Source organism: Ictalurus furcatus, chromosome 29, assembly GCF_023375685.1.
Source record: "Ictalurus furcatus strain D&B chromosome 29, Billie_1.0, whole genome shotgun sequence".
Taxonomy (NCBI): Eukaryota; Metazoa; Chordata; class Actinopteri; order Siluriformes; family Ictaluridae; genus Ictalurus; species Ictalurus furcatus.
In genome coordinates, this window is record NC_071283.1 from 4,817,810 (window position 1) to 4,839,434 (window position 21,625).

At 39.5% G+C, this 21,625-nt stretch overlaps 1 protein-coding gene and 3 non-coding genes across 4 annotated transcripts; all 4 read right to left on the reverse strand.

The window, feature by feature from the left end:
- Positions 1–379: 379 nt before the first annotated feature.
- Positions 380–6,066, reverse strand: LOC128604451 (uncharacterized). The gene is made up of 8 exons (XM_053619584.1): positions 4,520–6,066; positions 3,323–3,484; positions 2,690–2,842; positions 2,303–2,455; positions 1,932–2,063; positions 1,780–1,840; positions 1,361–1,458; positions 380–741 (listed from the first exon to the last, which is right to left on the reverse strand). The coding sequence occupies exons 1-8, from the start codon at positions 4,538–4,540 to the stop codon at positions 682–684; spliced, it is 840 nt and encodes a 279-aa protein (XP_053475559.1). The 5' UTR covers positions 4,541–6,066; the 3' UTR covers positions 380–681.
- Positions 6,067–16,056: 9,990 nt separating this feature from the next.
- Positions 16,057–16,130, reverse strand: trnai-aau (transfer RNA isoleucine (anticodon AAU)). The gene has a single exon. It is a non-coding gene; the product is annotated as a tRNA-Ile (tRNA).
- A 1,646-nt stretch (positions 16,131–17,776) lies between these two features.
- trnai-aau (transfer RNA isoleucine (anticodon AAU)) lies at positions 17,777–17,850 on the reverse strand. The gene has a single exon. It is a non-coding gene; the product is annotated as a tRNA-Ile (tRNA).
- A 1,646-nt stretch (positions 17,851–19,496) lies between these two features.
- trnai-aau (transfer RNA isoleucine (anticodon AAU)) lies at positions 19,497–19,570 on the reverse strand. The gene has a single exon. It is a non-coding gene; the product is annotated as a tRNA-Ile (tRNA).
- Positions 19,571–21,625: the final 2,055 nt, after the last annotated feature.

The window sequence follows — 21,625 nt, forward strand, 5'->3', positions numbered from 1 at the left end:
CTCAAGCTACAAATGAAATGCACAGGTTCCTTTTAAAATAGGTATTAAATATAAATACCATTCATCTGAGAAAAAAAAAAAAAGAATATCAGTTTTGGTGTCTATTGGTGTTACTTTAAATTCCCAATTTTAAAATGTCTAGATTACACTATTCATATGTAACATTCACCTAGTTTGTCTAGTTCACCTTCCTTACCAAGAAAAGAAAGTACAACATTTCTGAGTCCATTCTGAGTGCTTCACTCATCTGAGGCACTGTTCATCCTGATTACCCACAATTCAGACAATAAAGAATTATCTTAACCTCTGGGATAGTGTTTCAGAAAACATAAAAAAAAAAAAAAAACATTAGAAACACCAGAAGTTTTTTAATCCAGATTTTATTGTTATTTTTTGTTTGTTTGTTTGTCTGTCGTTGATTTGTAGTAAATTATTTTTCTTGGGGAATATACAGGTTGTTCCAAAAGTCTCCATACATAAGGGACTATGTACGCCAGTACCACGTCGGTTGTGCCTTCGTTGGTGGATGTTCGTGGATGTCCACTTCTCGGTTGGTCCGCAGTCTATTTGAATTTGGTTATAAGTTGGGCAACAGTGTTGTGTGTGATGTGCAAGTATTGTAAGCACGATAAATCTTGGAAGCTTTGTTTTGACAATGTAGATCTATATTTAATTCCTTCATTAGGGACTTGGATCTGTGGATCTGTGGCCCTGATGTCTTCTACTAGGTCCCCAGATATTCTGTTGTACACACAAGAGAGCCATATTTATAGCATTAGAAACATCACAAAAAGAACACATCTAACACAAAAGAGGACACATCTAAACTAACCAATCCTAGTTGTTGGTTATTGCTTTTCTTCAAATTGACTTAAGTCCAGGGAATCTGCTTAAATTTTGTCATTTCAAACAGGACCATTTTTAAAGCCAGAAAACAATGAAGCAGCAGCACATGGCTTTGTTTATTTGTTTAGTAAAACTATTTAAACCTGATCCGGCCGCATTTCATTAAAATTGCATATTGACACTCCATGTACTTAGAATAATGCTTAACGGCTCACCAGTTGGTATTAATGTAATTATTTCTTGTATAGCAAAGTGCAATACTAAATGCAATTGTACTACATATAAGTATACAACATTTTAAAGTTCCTCTAAGTATCTCCCTTCTGGCCATCCCTTTCTCCTGAGACCGAATGTCACCCCAGTTATGGGGAGGTGGATGTGAATTGCTAAGTACATCCTAATGTCAGTACATGTTAGGAAATCATTATAAGTACTGTCATGGATATATCTCGCCTGCTCGCCCGTTACATAACAAGTACATACATTTTTAGTGCAATGCTTTTTGATTTATTACCAGTGTGTGCTCCTGCTTGTCCAGAGGAGGAAGGACTTGTTCTTGTACAGGAGGAATATCAGCAGGGCCGTACAATCCATCAACAGGATACTCTCCAGCTGAAAGAAGACAAAAGACCAACAGGTAATCAGGTAACACCTGGCCACATGTCAAATTATAAATATTACAGCTATACAACACTAAAAGATGTTATATATAAAATCCTTTTTTTTTTTGATAGAGATAACAAATCATTTCTGTAAGTTGTTCTGAATAAGGGTGTCTGCCTAATGCAGTAAATGTATATGCAAAAAAATGTCTACTGTGTTTAAATATCTACTAAATATATTATTATTATTATTATTATTATTATTATTATTATTATTAATAGGACAGGGACACTGACTGGAGTTGGATGTTGTCATTTAAATAGTTCTTACCAGGCATGAAGGTGCAATATTGGTCCTCTGACAGTCCAGCCATCCCTGGAAGCTCTATCTGCTGAACATAAAGCAAGCAGTAATGTGATACACTGTGGTGTAGTGTAGGTAGTGTATGAATCAACATCATAATACTTAAACACTTGTTATACCTGGCCCTGAGCGCTGGGAGTGAATATCTGCTCCTGGTGGTACACGTGGGAGGATGGGATAGGGTGTGGCAGGTCACCAGCTTCAACCAACGGTCCAGAGCAGGAAATAGTGTCCCAGCTGGGGTAATACACCTGTGGCAGGACGGGAAGAAACAAAAAGAGTTTAGGTTATGCTTAAGAGACCTAACTAGGATAATCAGTTAACTTCCTCTGTAGAACTCTTTAATGTATTGATGTAATAATGTATAGTAATACAGAATGAGAGAAAAGACATAAATAATTCTGTTATTAACTGCACATTCAAGATTGGTATAAAAACATAATTTCTGACCTTAAACAGGTCTACAATTAGAATAAAAACGGTCTTATACCTGAGCAGGCAGGATGTAATACACCTGGCCTTGAGTGCTGGGGGCGAACTGCTGTTCCAGGTGGTAAAAGTGGGGGTCAGGGACAACGTGTTGGACATCACCAGCCTCAACCCACGGTCCAGAGTTGGACGAATCCCAGCTTGCGTAATACGGCTGTGGCAGGACGGGAAGAAACAAGCAAGGTTTGGGTTAGGCTTAAGAGACCTAAATAGGAGTATCAATTAACTCACTCTGTAGTACTCTTTAATGTAGAGATGGAATACAGAATGAGAGAAAAGACAAAAATAATTATGTTATTAAATGAAAATTCTATATTGGCATGAAAACATAATTTCTGAATTTAAACAGTCCTACAATTAGAAGAAGAAGAAGAAAACAGTCTAATACCTGGGCAGGCAGGATGTAATACACCTGGCCCTGAGTGCTTGGGGTGAACTGCTCTTCCTGGTGGTAAACGTGGGGGGCAGGGACAAGGTGCTGGAAGTCACCAGTCTCAACCCACGGTCCAGAGTTGGACGAATCCCAGCTTGCGTAATCCGGCTGTGGCAGGAGGGGAAGAAATAAACAGGGGTAAGTTAGGCTTTGGAGACATAAATAGGAGTATCAATTCCCTTTGCTGAACTTTTTAATGAAGGCAGGTAGTATTGTAATAAAGCATGAGAGAAAAGTCAATAAATATATTTGTGTATGTGTGTGTGTGTGTGTGTGTGTGTGGGAGTGTTGTATGTCTGATTACAAAATCAAACACACAAAAAAGATTTAAACTATTGATGTTTGAGGGAAGTCTTGAAGTTTATTTACAGACAAAATAAAGAGTCAAAACATTTTCTACTTCAAAACAGGACAATATTTGTTTTGTCTGAGGTTTGCTACATTTGTCATAAAAATGTAGAGCAGGATTAAAATAATCTTATTTCTGCAATTTTTATTTAGGTTCTACAGTGCAAATACAATATTTGTATAAAAACATAACTTCTGAACTCAAACAGTCCTATAGTTAGAATAAATATGGTCTAATACCTGGTCAGGCAGGTTGGTATAAACCTGGCCCTGAGTGCTGGGAGTAAAGTGCTGCTCCTGGTGGTACACATGGGGGGCCGGGACAAGGTGTCGCAGGTCACCAGCCTCAACCCGCGGTCCAGAGCTGGAATCCCAGATGGAATCCCAGATGGAGAAAAGTGGCTGTGGTGGGAAGAAACAATCAAGGTTTTTAGTTTAGGCTTTAAAGACTACTAATTTTACATTTCAAGTTCTAGCCTCCAGCTAAGCTACAAAAAGAAACGTCTGCCATCAGAGTTCTTTCAACATTTGTTGAATGCTAGAGACCTAGTTACAGTAAGACAGATGAATTCCCACTGCAGGAAGTTTTAATTAGCCTAACTGATGTAATGTGAGAATACAACTCTAGAGAAAAAGACAGAAATATGGATAAGTAACCCGGGAAACGATCAGGAGGTTTCCTGTGTGCACAGCATAGTGTTGGGAATCAATGAGTCAAATCATTTTGCTCGGCTCGCCGATAAGAGCCGACTCCCATACAGCGTAGTGCCATTTTAAACTAAACCGGAGTATTTTAAACTATATTATGATAGTTAAATGTTTTGATTTGATTACAAAGAGTGCACAACTACAGAAAAAGCTCATATATGCGAGATGACTTCAACATTCAGCTCAAAGGAGCCGAATCAACGGAGCCGAATAACTCCCAAACGACAGAGCATCAGGACAGAAGAGATATATTAGGCTGCTGAGAAAAAAGGAAAACGACTTCATGGCTGTTTATTTCCAGTCATCTTAGGCCTCATGTTAATGAGAAAGGAGAACGATATGATATTGCAGTGATTCAGTCATTTAAAAAGCTGGGATGTTGAGGGGAAAATCCTAATCTCCTTTACTCAGTTGCTCTATATGTTCAGAAAGCCTTTTCACACGGTACACAGTCACCACCGAAATGATTCACTCTACACAGATCTAGATATTTTACTTCGTGTACTACAAGGATGTATCGTTTCTGTTCAGTCTTCGTGATTAAGGATTGGTCGCCCCCTCTTGGAGAGAACGGAAATTGTCACAGAGATAGTGAATATTTCAATAACCCCTGTCCTTCCTAACAATAAAACTACATATGAATAGTTACCGTTAAGTTTTACAAAACGACGTTTCAAAAATCGCTTAACGGCCTTATTTATAACACTACTCTGTCTGCTCAAAGCTTACCATTTCTTCAGAAGATGACATTCGTGCAGGAAAATGCTCAGATTAGTGGTAAAGATGTTAAAAAGGTGAATAGAGATGTTCAGAAATGTAAAGATTTGCTCAAGAGATGCGAGGTTTGCTGAAAGGATCCGATCGCAGGCGAGTTGTGAGTTGGAATACGTCAGAAGTTGTAAATATTCAAAAAATATTCTAATATTCAAAAAACAATACCTCCAGCACCTAGCAACCTCCCCCCTCCCCCTTACTTCACTATCAATTCTTGTAAACTCAAGACATTTAAGTCATTATCATGTGAGAAATATCATATTTTCTGCACAACATAATGACATAATCCCAATGCACAACACAGTCACATTCATAAGGAAGTTATGAATGTTTAGATGCACATTCATAAAGTTTTCATTGGTGCTACTACACAAATGTGCTTAAAAATGCATCATTTGAAAACACATCATTCACATTTCATATAGATGTGTTCACACATAAACAAAAGAAAAAGATAGAAATGTTTATTTAATGAAGATATTGATGTATTTTTTGTGGATGTAACTCAGTAGTGTGTTATTTTCTAGATAATTAAACCTAAATTGCTTAGTAAAACAGCAATTAAAATGAGCATTGATTTTGGCCTATGACATTTATTCAAAGCAGTTAGAACAACTAATAACTCTCCTGTAATGGAATTTAACAGTGAAGATTACATTTATATCATATTTATTGTATTACATTCATGTGATACATATGGTATCACATGTAGTATACAGATTAGTGAAGTGTAAAAACAGTTTTTGAACATACATAGGGGACTATGTACTCAGCACAAGGTCGGTTATGCCTTCGTCAGTGGGTGTTCCTGGACGTCCACTTCTCTGTCGGTCTGCAACACTTCCAGTCTTTTTGAATGTATTAATAAGTTTGCCAACAGTGTCGTGTGTGATGTTGTGCTTGCCATGTTGTAGTTGGCTTCTTGTCATGTTAGAATTACAGCTAGAAAACATCATTAGTTTTACTGTTAGAAAACAGTATACCATTTTTTCCCTGAATTTCTGATGCCCCATAAACAAAACAATAAGAATTGAGAATAAAACTATCTCCTCAAATCTGTCTGAATGTGTTTAATAGCAATTTATTAATCAACTGTTGAACAAGCAGAACATAAACTTAAATACGACATCTTTGACTTCCAGCAGTCAGCTCCCCTCAAATCCACAGCCGTGACATCTGCATCTGTGCAGTTCTTTGTCATAAGTGCATCTGATTTAACTGTGACGAAGGGAATAAAAAAGAGTAGCAAAATTGTTGATTCATTTATTTTCTTTTTTTAAAGGGGAGGAGGAGTGAGGACTTGCGTTTTTTTGGTTCATTTTGTTTTGTATTTGCTTAGATGTATTGATGTAATTGGTGCTATTGGTGCTAATAACGCCAAGGTCATGGGTTCAATCCCTGTACTGGCCAGCTAAAGTTATCCACCATGATGTTCTGTTTGTCTGTAACTGATTTCCTACAACAAGCCAGAGAAAATGACCGGCTGTTATACAGGATATTAAGAAGTTTTTCCTTGACTGAAAGGCACTGCAGCCCTTTACATATGCAAGCTGCAATTGTAGTTGTATTCATGTAACTACCTGAAGTGCCATTTTCAAATTGTGCCATCGATTCTCAATTGGTTTGAGGTCTGGGCATTCACTGGGACATTCTAAAACATTCAAACTGGCTTTGCCAGTATGCTTCTTTTCCAATTTCCCCAAAATTCTGACCAGTTTCAGAATCTCTGCTGATGAAAAGCATCCTCACAACATGATTCCACCACCATGGTTCACTGTGTGAATGGTGTTCTCGGGATGAGGATCACTGATGCTTTCCACTAAATGTAGTGTTTGTACTAAGGGTCTTTGGTTTCATTCAACATGTGAACCTTTTTCCATGTTTGGTGCGTTTCCAGCATCCCTTTTTCCAAACTCCATGTGGGATTTCATATGGCTCACCAATCTCTCATAAATCGCAGCTTTGTGGAGTGTCCAGGTTATGGTTGTCTAGCGTCTCTAATCTGAGTTGCAGATCTCTCAATCCGCTTGAGAATGACACTTTAACACTTGTGTGCTTCCCTGACTAATGTCCTCCTTACCTGGTTCTCCATACCCTGAATCTGGTAGATGGTCTCGTCTAGGCAAAGTTGGTGTTGTGCCATATTCGTTCAATTGTTAATCATGGATTTACATCTGACAGGTTGTCCAAAACCAAACCCTGAGTCCCGAACTTTTAAAGTAGCTCCTTGGTCTCCATAATGCTGTTTGTTTAGCTATGTTGTGTAACAAACTCTGGAGATTTCCAGGAACAGGTGTTTTAATACTGAGATCACGTGACAATTTACTTACACACAGGTAAAGTGTGATACGGTAAATTACAAGAAAAACTGCGAACCCCCATAACGTTTATGGGATTTTGACAAATTAGAGGGTTTCTGCAATGCTCCGTTTGGAGAACAAAAATATATTTTTTTAAATCTCATCTGTAAAAAGCACGTCTAATTTTACTTGTCATGACCTTGGGCATTTTCAACATAGCCTCACTGGCCAGTTAGCTCAGCACAAGATCTTAATGAGAAATTGCTTCATGGGTCAGACCATGCAGTTTTGAATGCACACCTGTATATAATCAGATTAACTGAAACCATGGATTTCTGTAAGGAAACTTTACAACTCACCCAGATGTTTTTGGTAGCTCCTTGGTCTCCATGATGCTGTTTGTTTAGGTATGTTGTCTACCAAACTCTGGAGCCTTCTAGGAAAATGTGTATTTATACTGAGTTCATGTGACACTTGTACACAGATGGACTAATTATATGAATTCTGAATACAGAACTAACTAGCCTATACTGTGTGTGCCATTTTTTGCTGAATGCATTACATACACATGTTGTTTAGGGTTATTCTAAAGTTACTTTCCCGGGACTATTTTCCTGTACGGAGATCTAAAAGATTTTTTTTTTTTAAATCTTATCAGTAAGATGCAAGTTGCTTCATGGGTCAGAATTTCAAACCCTGAGAAGAGACCATCTCCTGGAGATTGTAACTCACCTGAACCAACATCAATCAGACAAGGGAAAACCAGAGATGGGAATTGTCTAATTATGGGAAGCCCCTTAATTGGGCCCACAGAAACAAATGTATAACTTAACATTGCTACTTTTATTATAACGATATAACGATTATAACGATTCTAAGGCAAACAGGGGGCCCAGCAGAACCCCACACTTTCCTGTATAATTTTGGTATTTAAATGGCCTCTTTGCATAATCATCTATTAAGAAGCATGCTATCATGAATGCCCTCAGACTGTGCCAAGTGCATGTGTGTGTCCCCTTAAGACATACACGGATTATTCAGAAAAACGGCACTTCGCAGTTGTGATTAGCCAGGGGGCCCAGAAACCCTAGCGGCACCCCTGGTCATAGTCCTCTGCTGAACTCAGGTGGTGAATCCACTATTGTGCACAGAGCAGGTAAGATGGGAATTTTCTCCCTCTTTGATTATTTGAAATTTCAGCCGTCTCTGGGGAATGAGGGGTCTACAGATCATGTTACGAATCATCTCTTTATTAGCATTTTGATTATTATTGATTAAGGAAATTATATCACCAATAGATTGATCAAAGGGAAATGGTGGAAAATAATAAGAAAATACATTTGATATTTTCATACTAACTATTTTTTACTGCATTTAATCTGTTTTATAACGTTTCTCTTAATGTGATTCAAAAAGGAATACTGAACTGAGGCCTATGTGCAAAGGGCAACCTGACTTGAGAAAAACAAGTTATATGCTATCAAATGGCCTTAATTCCTAGTACTTATTGCAGAGCGTGCACATCAAGATCAGCAGAAGACGGAAACAAACACATTCCATTGCCTAGGCAGGCGCTAGTAAGTTTAATAAATTTAGTTTGTACAAGGTTATGCAGAAGACTCTTTAAAATGAGGAGATAGATTATAGATTAACAGGCAGATGATAGATTGAAAGGCAGAACACACAGTGCATCAAATATCGATAAGCAGGGAAGTTGAGACATCTCCTAGGTCAGCTTGACCTGGTGCATCCTCGTCGGCCTTGCTTGCTTTAGATAAGACAAGAGGCAAATGGGTGATCTAAAGGGATCTAGCGACAGTAAAGAGAGTTGGAGTGAGTAAGACAAATTAGAATTGGGGAGGCATATCATGAATGGTAAGTGGAGACAGATGCATTTGCACTTATGCATTTTATTTAAAGGAGTTATATCATGATTTTTAAACATCTTAAAACATTAATTATGTTGTTTATTGTGTGTAATAGAATAGGTTAGCATGCTTTAATGTTCAAAAAGCACGTTATTTGTCTAATACTGTACATTATTGAAGTACCTCTATTCTGAGGCTGCTTGAAATGCTCTGATTTCACTAAAGCCCCTTCTTCCGAATAAGTCCAGAGTGCTCTGATTGGCCTGCTGACCCGTTGCATTGTGTTTGGCCAAAAGCTTTGCGTGTGTCGGACGAGTAGCGCCCCTTAGCTTTAGCTTTAGAATTAACTTTGGTCGTTGGTTTTACCGTATCAGTTGAGCCCAATTCAGAAAATGCAGATGATCAAGCAGGAGGAAGTTTGCAAACAGGACTTGAACGTTTCACAGTGGTAAGATTTTATTTTGAAACTCTCTCACCTTTCAGATACGATGTAAATTCCAACCCTGGGCTACCAACCCCCTGTTCCCTTGGAAGACTAACCTTACTGACTCAAATGATTTAGGTGGATTGAGCAGGTATGGGAAGGCACCACCAATGTCTTGAACAGGTAGCTCAGACCAACAAAGAGTTTGCAGACAGACACTGTGAAACACCCCACTATGAACCTGGAGATCAAGTCTGGCTGTCTATGAAAGACATTAAGGTATCCCAGGGGTGTAGAAAACCGACACAATGGTGCATTGGGCCTTCCGAAATCCAACAATGCATCAACAAAGTAACATACAAGTTGGATCTAGGATGACACTGCAGTCTTTCTGAGGATTTTATGTATCCTTTTAACACCTCGGCACATCTGGACATTGAAGGACAAGCTGTTTATGTAATTAAAGAAATCTTGAATTCCAGACACAAGGATGGAAAATTGCAATACCTTAGTGAGTGAAAGAGGTACAGCCTGGAAGAGGGAAGCTGGGTCCCAGCTCACAACATTCTTGATTCTCTCCTCTACAGTGAGTTCCATGCATGACACCATGAATGTCCTGGGCCATGTCCACGAGGTAAGCCCAGAAAGAACCCTGCTCCTGGAGTAAGCTCTTTGTGGCATGCCAGAATCAGCATCGGACTCAACTAACAGATAACAGCATGTCCTACAAACATGGCTTCTACAGTACATGGTGAACAGCAGTCGTGCACCTATTTATAACCAACAGAACTTGAATAAAAATATTATTGGATTATGACACCTGCAGACTTTTTGTGATCAGAAACTATAGATATATACATAATGTTATAGTGCATGTAATTGCATACTATACCTTACATCCATCTTCTACCACTTACTCCTTTTCAGGCTCATGGGGAACCTATCCCAGGGAGCATCGGGCACAAGGCGGGGTAATGATAATGAGTCTTTATTGGTCACATATACAGTAGGGCACAGTGAAATTGTTTTCTTTGCATACCCCAGCACGTTAGGAAGCTGGGGCCAGAGCGCAGGGTCAGCCATGATACAGCGCCCCTGGAGCAGAGAGGGCAGCTTGGCAGTGCTGCGGCTTGAATCCCCGACCTTCCGATCAGTAACCCAGAGCCTTACCCGCTAAGCAACCATTGCCCTCCGGGGTACACCCCGGACAGGGTGCCAGTCCACTATACCTTACAGTAGATCTTAAATACTTGTTTTTCTCACGTGAGTTTGTGCTACACTGTCAGTTGTTGACATTAGAAATTGAATCCATAAATCATTTGAAGAATTTTATCTATGGATAATTTGGCCAGTATGTGAGCTCGACTTAGTGTTAGAGTTTGTGCGCACCTGAAATTCACCAGTCAAGAAAGAGATTAGATATGTTAAACATCAACACCTAAAATCAGAGTCAGGTCTTGGAAATTCTGCGTAATAACAACAGAATCCAGAAAGGACTCAGATGCTAATCTTAAAGGGCAACTTTACTTCTGCATGTTACTTTAAAAAATAACAAAACAATAATTATAGTATGTTTAGAACCAAGATTTTAAAAATGCTAAATTGGTGTTGTTTTCCCTTTATTTCCAAATGCATTGCCATAAATGGTATCAACACATTGTGTCATATTAGGTAACCAGCAGTTTATTATAACAGTTTGAAACCAAGGATTTTGTTGGGTCATAGTTCAAATGAATTAGGGGATCTCTTTCAATTGCTTTAGTCTCTCTGAATATGTAATACAAAAATAACTCTCTTCTGTGCAAACAGGAATGTTTTAGGAACATTTACAATTGTTTAAATCTCTATAATACTTAAAATATTTTCTTTCTCTTAGGCTTTACTTTACTTCTGTCCATTAGGCTTTTCCTTCATGTAAAGTTTCCTTTATTTCACAGTTTGTTGTAGTGTATATGGGTGGGATTCTGCTCCTAGTAAAGTTTTTGTTCCTCATCGTGAAAATTCCTTTAGCAATTTTTTGAATGTCCCAGTGTCATGTCTATGCTGGAATTGCCGTCCAAATACAGTACCCACAACACCATGCGGCCTACCAACATGGCCACCAAGGAGTCCAATTCCCATCACACATTTTCAAACTCACCTGATTACTAATCATGCACACCTGGACTCAATTTCACTACCACAGTATATAAGGACTCTCCATGCACTCACCCAATGTGAAGTATGTGCTCTGGCTGCATCTGAATATCCCTACTACCCTACTACACAGTAGGCGAAAAGTGATATGACAAAGGAGTAGTATGTCTGAATTCTCAGTATTCGTAAAACAGTAGGTGATATCTGGATGACCTACTGCTTCTGCCGAGATTCTGCAGTATTGAACCCTTGGACACTGTGGATCTCATAAGGCAATAGGACTGGTGCGGAAGAGCTGTCAGAATCCACACCACGAAGTACGTCAGGCTTTTATTCATTCTTACCACTTATACTGATCAGTACGTACTGTATCAACGGCCGAGCAGTGGGTACTGAATCAAATGCAGTAGGTACTGTCACAGAATGCGATTTCGGATGCAGCCTCTGTGTGGCTTGGGCAGGTTCTCAGGTTCATTGTAAGATCAGTTGGCTTCCTTCACCTGGTAATACAGGGACTGAAGTATAGAAGTTAGTTTGACAGCTCATTCTCCAGTTGTTCTGGTTGTGGGCCTAGATACTCTGGTCATGCGAAGGGGAATGCTGCTACCCAATTCAACCTGAAGGTTTTGCCAATTTAGATATAGTTGTTTCACTTGCTCTTTCTACTAGTCCCCTAGATTGTGGGTGATGCACACTGAGAGCTTATTTTTGAGGCTCAATTGTTTTGTTAGGCAGCTAATTATGCTGTTTACAAAATAGTTGCCATTATCTGAGCTAATCATTTTAGGTATGCCAAATCTTGGTATTACCTGTCCTGCTAAACATTTTATATCTGTAATTTAATAATCTGTGCATCATTATGGTTACATGGAAAGCCCTCTACCCATCTACAGAATCTGTCTACCACTGCTAGACAGTATCTTTTCCTTTCTGTCATGTCAAAACAGTGGTGCTTAAAAGTTTGTGAAAGAATTTTCTACATTTCTGAATAAATATGACCTAAAACATCAAGATTAAAAAAAAAAAAAAAGTCCTAAAAGTAGATAAAAAGAACCCAGTTAAACAAATGAGACAAATATTATACTTGGTATCTTTTATTGTGGAAAATGAGCCAATATTATGTATCTGTGAGTGGCAAAAGTATGTGAACCTTTACTTTCAGTCTCTGGTGTAACCCCCTTGTGCAGCAATAACTGCAGCTAAATGTTTGTGGTATCTGTTGATCAGTCCTGCACATCGGCTTGGAGGAATTTTAGCCCGTTCCTCAGTACAGAACAGCTTCAACTCTGGGATGTTGGTGGGTTTCCTCACATGAACTGCTTGCTTCAGGTCCTTCCACAACATTTCTATCGGATTCATGTCAGGACTTTGACTCGGCCATTCCAAAACATTCACTTGATTCTTCTTTAACCTTTCTTTAGTAGAACGACTTATGCACATAAGTCGTTCTACCAAAGAATGGTTAAAGAAGAATAAAGTTAATGTTTTGGAATGGCCAAGGTGTTTAGGATTGTTGTCTTGCTGCATAACCCATTTTGTCTTGAGATTCAGTTCATTGACAGATGTCCTGACATTTTCCTTTAGAATTCGCTGGTATAATTCAGAATTTGGCTGAATTGAATTGCCATCAATGATGGCAAGCCGTCCATACCCAGATGCAGCAAAACGGATCCAAACCATGATACTACCACCACCATGATTCACAGATTGGATAAGGTCCTTATGCTGGAATGCGGTGTTTTCCTCTCTCCAAACATAACGCTTCTCATTTAAACCAAAAAGTTCTATTTTGATCTCATCCATCCACAAAACCTTTTCCATTAGCCTTCTGGCTTGTCTACATGATCTTTAGCAAACTGCAGATGGGCAGCAATGTTCTTTTTGGAGAACGTTTACATCTACGTTTGTCATTTAAACTCCTCGTGTCTCTTTCCACATCACGTAGTATTGAGTTTATCTATTACCAAGCGGTTGTTCCATAGTTCTCGTTCTCGATTCATGTTTATTGACTTTGTTTCTGGTTTCGTGTTTTGCCTTGCCCTGTTTGACTGTCTGCCGATCGCCTGACCTTTTGCATGTTATTTGACCATGCCTTTTGTTTGCCATTTTGGATTTGTCTGCCTGTCTCTCTCTATAATAAACCTCGTTAAGTGCACTTGCATACGTCCTAACCTCCATTACATAAGTAACATGACAGACTGTCAATCACCTCATTAATCATGCCCTTTTATTAAACATAAGAAAAAATATTGGGGAAGGTATCAAGGTCAGCTGAAGTTGTAAAAACAAAAGAACAATATTTTCAAAAACACTTTGTGAATATGGTGTAAATTAAATGTAGAAGTTTATTCTGGGTCCCATTAACTAACACGGTATTGGCTGGGGTTAAAAACTGAACTGCTAGCCACTAGAGGGCACCACCAGAGACATTATTTTCAACTGAAGACACTCCGTTAGCAATTGCACAAGTGAGTTTGCAGTGAACTGTGTGGGCTAACATTAGCTTAGTTGCCCCTGTTAACAGGTATTTTCTTACCTTCATAGTTGTGTATGTGTTGTGCGGTTTGAAGCCTTTCTCCAGCTTGCTAGAAGGGGCAAGTGTTCTATATGTGTTACATATCCTTTGAAAGTCATTGACATTCATCTACGAGAGCTCTTGCAAAGACCGACTGCAAAATGCAGCAATTATTAATACAGTGAATGTGCTGGAAATGCAGGAACCACACTTAAATGAATGTAAAGTTGTTTGTGCAAGTAGCCCATTTTATTATCGATTAGTTGGACTGTGTTATGAAGCACACTGTGGCGCATGCTGTGTCATTGCACTTACAACACTTTTGACTGAAATTTTGATTGTGCATACATGCTACCATAAAGAGTGACTAGAAAAGATCTGAAAATATTATCTATATATATAATGCAAATTTGGGCAAAAAGTCAGTACATATTATGACAGCTCAGTGGGATAAAAATAAACGTGGTATACAATGAAAGCTTATTCAGTGAGACAAATGTTTTCTCACTTCAAAATGTAACTTGTCACAAATCATATGTTGGGCTTGTGAGGAGTTCAACAGCCAGCAATATTTATTTTTAATATTAATTTATCGGGTTAGAATTGAACAAATCAGGGCTCAAAATGCAGGTATGACATAACACCGCTCTTCCAAAAGTATTCGAACAGCAAGGCCAATACTATTTTCTGCTATACATTGAACAGCATAAATAGGTGCAGTTAGACAGTATTTATATAGAGAGCATATTAGCATAATGAACAATTTACAACAGAAATTACATTTGTTTGGAAGAACAAGTTAATTCCAGTCCACAAATTTCACTGGATAAGCGGCATTCTGAGAATTCTGATATTTAGTATAAGAGCGCTGGTACATTTAACTGTTTCTTTCACTCCGTTTGTCTGTGTTTGCTACGTAAAATTCCAATTCTAGCAACAGTTTGTTACACTGAAACCATTACTACACTTACTGTTAGTCACTCTGTGCATTGCATGATAACATGCAACACTCTACCCAGCTGTAGTTTCTTTGGGAACTATTTTCATTGCCCGAGCATCAATTTAACAAAATATTTAGGCATATTGTGTCTGAAATGTCAGTTGATCAATATTAATTTCTTGTTTATAGAACTGTGGTTTATAAACGGTATGACACTTGCAAACATACTGAATATCATTTTATGAGTCTTTATTAAATAAAAGAAAAGAAAAGATAAACCATTACATTAGAGCTTCTTTTATAAATCTTAGTTGTGCTCCCAAGCCTAGTCTGGTATTACTACTTTCTCTTGGTCTCTTGCAAATGTCTCTTGGAAATATCTGCACTTCCAGTTTTATCCCCTGGTCCTCCTGGCCTTCCACATTACGCAGGTATGTTAGTTTTCGCTTCTCTAGGTTCTCAGGCCCTCTGGGTTGCTAACATGATTAAATCTCTTATCCATGCATATTTGCCCTTCTTTCACCATACTGTGAATCCTGAAGAGAAATGTTCCTCAGCTATGGGCTGTGGGCAAGCAACTGTTATTGTAACTGAAAATTTGTTTTTCCCTGTAGCTGATTAATTGAAAAAATAATCGATTCACATTTATGAGTGATTTACACAAACACTGTGTTAAATGCAGTTTGCATAATTTGTTTTTGTACAGCTAACACGATTTAATAAATTCAATGTGAAAACCCAATATAGACAGTCACTCGAGCTCACGATCAAACCCAGCATGCCCATGGAGCTGTGACATGGCAATGCTACCCACTGGCTGTGACATGGCAATGCTACCCACTGCAGCAAAAATTTGAACATATGGGCTAGTTAGTTATGGTGCAACAAGTTGTCATAAAAATACACATATGTAGTCAGTACAAACAGGATTTCTCAGTGTTTCTTGTGATGTACCTGTGTGACACTTTACCTGTGTGCCTTTAACTTTGCCTAGACGAGACCATCCACCAAATTCAGGGCAAGGAGAACCAGGTAAGGAGGACATTAGTCAGGGAAGCAAACAAGCATTAAAGTTTAATTCTCAAGCAGCTTGAGAGACGTGCAACTCAGATTAGAGATGTTGGACAACCATAGCCTGGATATTCCTCAAAGCTGGGACTTATGAGAGATTGGTGAGCCATATTAAGTCCTATTGGGAGTTTGGAGAAAGGGATGCTGGAAACATGTTCACAACAGGCAGTTATTTTCTCCAACTTCTTGTGGGAAGTCAGTTAAAGACAGACAGCACATCATGGAAGACAACTTACGCTGGCCAGTATGGGGCTTGAACCCATGACCTTGGCGTTATTAGCACCACGCTCTAACCAACTGAGCTAACCGGCCTGAATGCATATGAAGAAAATGTCCCTGGCTGGGACCATGACACGTACAATTAGACTTGGATTTTAACAGATAAAAAAAAATCTTTTAGATCTCCCTACAGGAACAGAGCATTGCAGAAACACTCCAATTCTTCAAAATCCCATAAAAGTAACCTCGGAATAACCTAAATCAACATGTGAATGTAATGCAATCGTCAAAAATTTGTACATATGGGCTAGTTAGTTATGGTGCAACAAGTTGTCATAAAAATACACATATGTAGTCAGTACAAACAGGATTTCTCAGTTTTTCTTGTGATGTACCTGTGTGACACTTTACCTGTGTGCCTTTAACTTTGCCTAGACGAGACCATCCACCAAATTCAGGGCCAGGAGAACCAGGTAAGGAGGACATTAGTCAGGGAAGCAAACAAGCATTAAAGTTTAATTCTCAAGCAGCTTGAGAGACGTGCAACTCAGATTAGAGACGTTGGACAACCATAGCCTGGATACTCCTCAAAGCTGGGACTTATGAGATATTGGTGAGCCATATTAAGTCCCATTGGGAGTTTGGAGAAAGGGATGCTGGAAACTCACCAAGGGTGGAAAAACTCTCTCAACAGGCAGGTATTTTCTCTGGCATGTTCTGGGAAATCAGTTATAGACAGACAGCACATCATGGTGGACAACTTTAACATTGCCCAGACGAGACCATCCACCAAATTCAGGGCAAGGAGAGCCAGGCAAGGAGGACATTAGTCAGGGAAGCAAACAAGCATTAAAGTTTAATTCTCAAGCATCTTGAGAGATCTGCAACTCAGATTAGAGACGTTGGACAACCATAGCCTGGACACTCCTCAAAGCTGGGACTTATGAGAGATTGGTGAGCCATATTAAATCCCATTGGGAGTTTGGAGAAAGGGATGCTGGAAACTCACCAAAGGTGGAAAAACTCTCTCAACAGGCAGGTATTTTCTCTGGCATGTTGTGGGAAATCAGCTATAGACAGACAGCACATCATGGTAGACAAACTTTCTCAGTTTTTCTTGTGATGTACCTGTGTTTTAAGAGATTTTAAGAGATTAAAAAAAATCTTTTAGATCTCCCTACAGGAACAGAGCATTGCAGAAACACTCCAATTCTTCAAAATCCCATAAAATAACCTCGGAATAACCTTAATCAACATGTGAATGTAATGCGACCAGCAAAAATTTGTACATATGGGCTAGTTAGTTATGGTGCAACAACTTGTCATAAAAATACACATATGTAGTCAGTACAAACAGGATTTCTCAGTTTTTCTTGTGATGTACCTGTGTGACACTTTACCTGTGTGCCTTTAACTTTGCCTAGACGAGACCATCCACCAAATTCAGGGCAAGGAGAACCAGGTATGGAGGACATTAGTCAGGGAAGCAAACAAGCATTAAAGTTTAATTCTCAAGCAGCTTGAGAGACATGCAACTCAGATTAGAGATGTTGGACAACCATAGCCTGGATATTCCTCAAAGCTGGGACTTATGAGAGATTGGTGAGCCATATTAAGTCCTAGTGGGAGTTTGGAGAAAGGGATACTGGAAACATGTTCACAACAGGCAGTTATTTTCTCCAGCTTCTTGTGGGAAATCAGTTAAAGATACACAGCACATCATGGAAGACAACTTTAGTTGGCCAGTATGGGGATTGAACCCATGACCTTGGCGTTATTAGCACCACGCTCTAACCAACTGAGCTAACCGGCCTGAATGCATATGAAGAAAATGTCCCTGGCTGTGACCATGACACGTACAATTAGACTTGGATTTTAACAGATTAAAAAAAATCGTTTAGCTCTCCCTACAGGAACAGAGCATTGCAGAAACACTCCAATTCTTCAAAATCCCATAAAAGTAACCTCGGAATAACCTAAATCAACATGTGAATGTAATGCAATCGTCAAAAATTTGTACATATAGGCTAGTTAGTTATGGTGCAACAAGTTGTCATAAAAATACACATATGTAGTCAGTACAAACAGGATTTCTCAGTTTTTCTTGTGATGTACCTGTGTGACACTTTACCTGTGTGCCTTTAACTTTGCCTAGACGAGACCATCCACCAAATTCAGGGCCAGGAGAACCAGGTAAGGAGGACATTAGTCAGGGAAGCAAACAAGCATTAAAGTTTAATTCTCAAGCAGCTTGAGAGACGTGCAACTCAGATTAGAGATGTTGGACAACCATAGCCTGGATACTCCTCAAAGCTGGGACTTATGAGATATTGGTGAGCCATATTAAGTCCCATTGGGGGTTTGGAGAAAGGGATGCTGGAAACTCACCAAGGGTGGAAAAACTCTCTCAACAGGCAGGTATTTTCTCTGGCATGTTCTGGGAAATCAGTTATAGACAGACAGCACATCATGGTGGACAACTTTAACATTGCCCAGACGAGACCATCCACCAAATTCAGGGCAAGGAGAGCCAGGCAAGGAGGACATTAGTCAGGGAAGCAAACAAGCATTAAAGTTTAATTCTCAAGCATCTTGAGAGATCTGCAACTCAGATTAGAGACGTTGGACAACCATAGCCTGGACACTCCTCAAAGCTGGGACTTATGAGAGATTGGTGAGCCATATTAAATCCCATTGGGAGTTTGGAGAAAGGGATGCTGGAAACTCACCAAAGGTGGAAAAACTCTCTCAACAGGCAGGTATTTTCTCTGGCATGTTGTGGGAAATCAGCTATAGACAGACAGCACATCATGGTAGACAAACTTTCTCAGTTTTTCTTGTGATGTACCTGTGTTTTAAGAGATTTTAAGAGATTAAAAAAAATCTTTTAGATCTCCCTACAGGAACAGAGCATTGCAGAAACACTCCAATTCTTCAAAATCCCATAAAATAACCTCGGAATAACCTTAATCAACATGTGAATGTAATGCGATCAGCAAAAATTTGTACATATGGGCTAGTTAGTTATGGTGCAACAAGTTGTCATAAAAATACACATATGTAGTCAGTACAAACAGGATTTCTCAGTTTTTCTTGTGATGTACCTGTGTGACACTTTACCTGTGTGCCTTTAACTTTGCCTAGACGAGACCATCCACCAAATTCAGGGCAAGGAGAACCAGGTAAGGAGGACATTAGTCAGGGAAGCAAACAAGCATTAAAGTTTAATTCTCAAGCAGCTTGAGAGACGTGCAACTCAGATTAGAGATGTTGGACAACCATAGCCTGGATATTCCTCAAAGCTGGGACTTATGAGAGATTGGTGAGCCATATTAAGTCCTATTGGGAGTTTGGAGAAAGGGATGCTGGAAACATGTTCACAACAGGCAGTTATTTTCTCCAACTTCTTGTGGGAAGTCAGTTAAAGACAGACAGCACATCATGGAAGACAACTTAAGCTGGCCAGTATGGGGCTTGAACCCATGACCTTGGCGTTATTAGCACCACGCTCTAACCAACTGAGCTAACCGGCCTGAATGCATATGAAGAAAATGTCCCTGGCTGGGACCATGACACGTACAATTAGACTTGGATTTTAACAGATAAAAAAAAATCTTTTAGATCTCCCTACAGGAACAGAGCATTGCAGAAACACTCCAATTCTTCAAAATCCCATAAAAGTAACCTCGGAATAACCTTAATCAACATGTGAATGTAATGCAATCAGCAAAAATTTGTACATATGGGCTAGTTAGTTATGGTGCAACAAGTTGTCATAAAAATACACATATGTAGTCAGTACAAACAGGATATCTCAGTTTTTCTTGTGATGTACCTGTGTGACACTTTACCTGTGTGCCTTTAACTTTGCCTAGACGAGACCATCCACCAAATTCAGGGCAAGGAGAACCAGGTAAGGAGGACATTAGTCAGGGAAGCAAACAAGCATTAAAGTTTAATTCTCAAGCAGCTTGAGAGATGTGCAACTCAGATTAGAGACGTTGGACAACCATAGCCTGGATACTCCTCAAAGCTGGGACTTATGAGAGATTGGTGAGCCATATTAAGTCCCATTGGGAGTTTGGAGAAAGGGATGCTGGAAACTCACCAAGGGTGGAAAAACTCTCTCAACAGGCAGGTATTTTCTCTGGCATGTTGTGGGAAATCAGTTATAGACAGACAGCACATCATGGTGGACAACTTTAACATTGCCTAGACGAGACCATCCACCAAATTCAGGGCAAGGAGAACCAGGTAAAGAGGACATTAGTCAGGGAAGCAAACAAGCATTAAAGTTTAATTCTCAAGCAGCTTGAGAGACGTGCAACTCAGATTAGAGATGTTGGACAACCATAGCCTGGATACTCCTCAAAGCTGGGACTTGTGAGAGATTGGTGAGCCATATTAAGTCCCATTGGGAGTTTGGAGAAAGGGATGCTGGAAACTCACCAAAGGTGGAAAAACTCTCTCAACAGGCAGGTATTTTCTCTGGCATGTTGTGGGAAATCAGTTATAGACAGACAGCACATCATGGTGGACAACTTTAACATTGCCCAGACGAGACCATCCACCAAATTCAGGGCAAGGAGAACCAGGTAAGGAGGACATTAGTCAGGGAAGCAAACAAGCATTAAAGTTTAATTCTCAAGCAGCTTGAGAGATGTGCAACTCAGATTAGAGACGTTGGACAACCATAGCCTGGATACTCCTCAAAGCTGGGACTTATGAGAGATTGGTGAGCCATATTAAGTCCCATTGGGAGTTTGGAGAAAGGGATGCTGGAAACTCACCAAGGGTGGAAAAACTCTCTCAACAGGCAGGTATTTTCTCTGGCATGTTGTGGGAAATCAGTTATAGACAGACAGCACATCATGGTGGACAACTTTAACATTGCCTAGACGAGACCATCCACCAAATTCAGGGCAAGGAGAGCCAGGCAAGGAGGACATTAGTCAGGGAAGCAAACAAGCATTAAAGTTTAATTCTCAAGCAGCTTGAGCGATCTGCAACTCAGATTAGAGATGTTGGACAACCATAGCCTGGATACTCCACAAAGCTGGGACTTATGAGAGATTGGTGAGCCATATTAAATCCCATTGGGAGTTTGGAGAAAGGGATGCTGGAAACTCACCAAATGTGGAAAAAGGTTCTCAGGTTGAATGAAACCAATGACCCTTAGTACAAAGCACTCCATTTGGTGGAAACCATCACTGATCTTCATCTAGAGAACACCATTCTCACAGTGAAGCATTGTGGTGGAATCATGTTGTAAGGATGCTTTCATCAGCAGAGAATGGGAAACTGGTCAGAGTTTTGGGGGACATGGAGAAGAAGCATACTGGCAAATCCAGTTTGAATGTTTTAGAATGTCCCAATAAATGTGCAGACCTGAATCCAATTGACAATCTATGGCACATTTTGAAAATGGGGCTTCAGGTAGTTACATGAATACAGCTACAACAGGCTGCAGTGCTTTCAATCAAGGAAATCTCCATAATATCCTGTATAACACACAGTTGTTTTTGTGGGAAATTTGTTTCAGGCTAACATGACATCACAATGGATCATTTTTAGTGGCAAGTATGTAG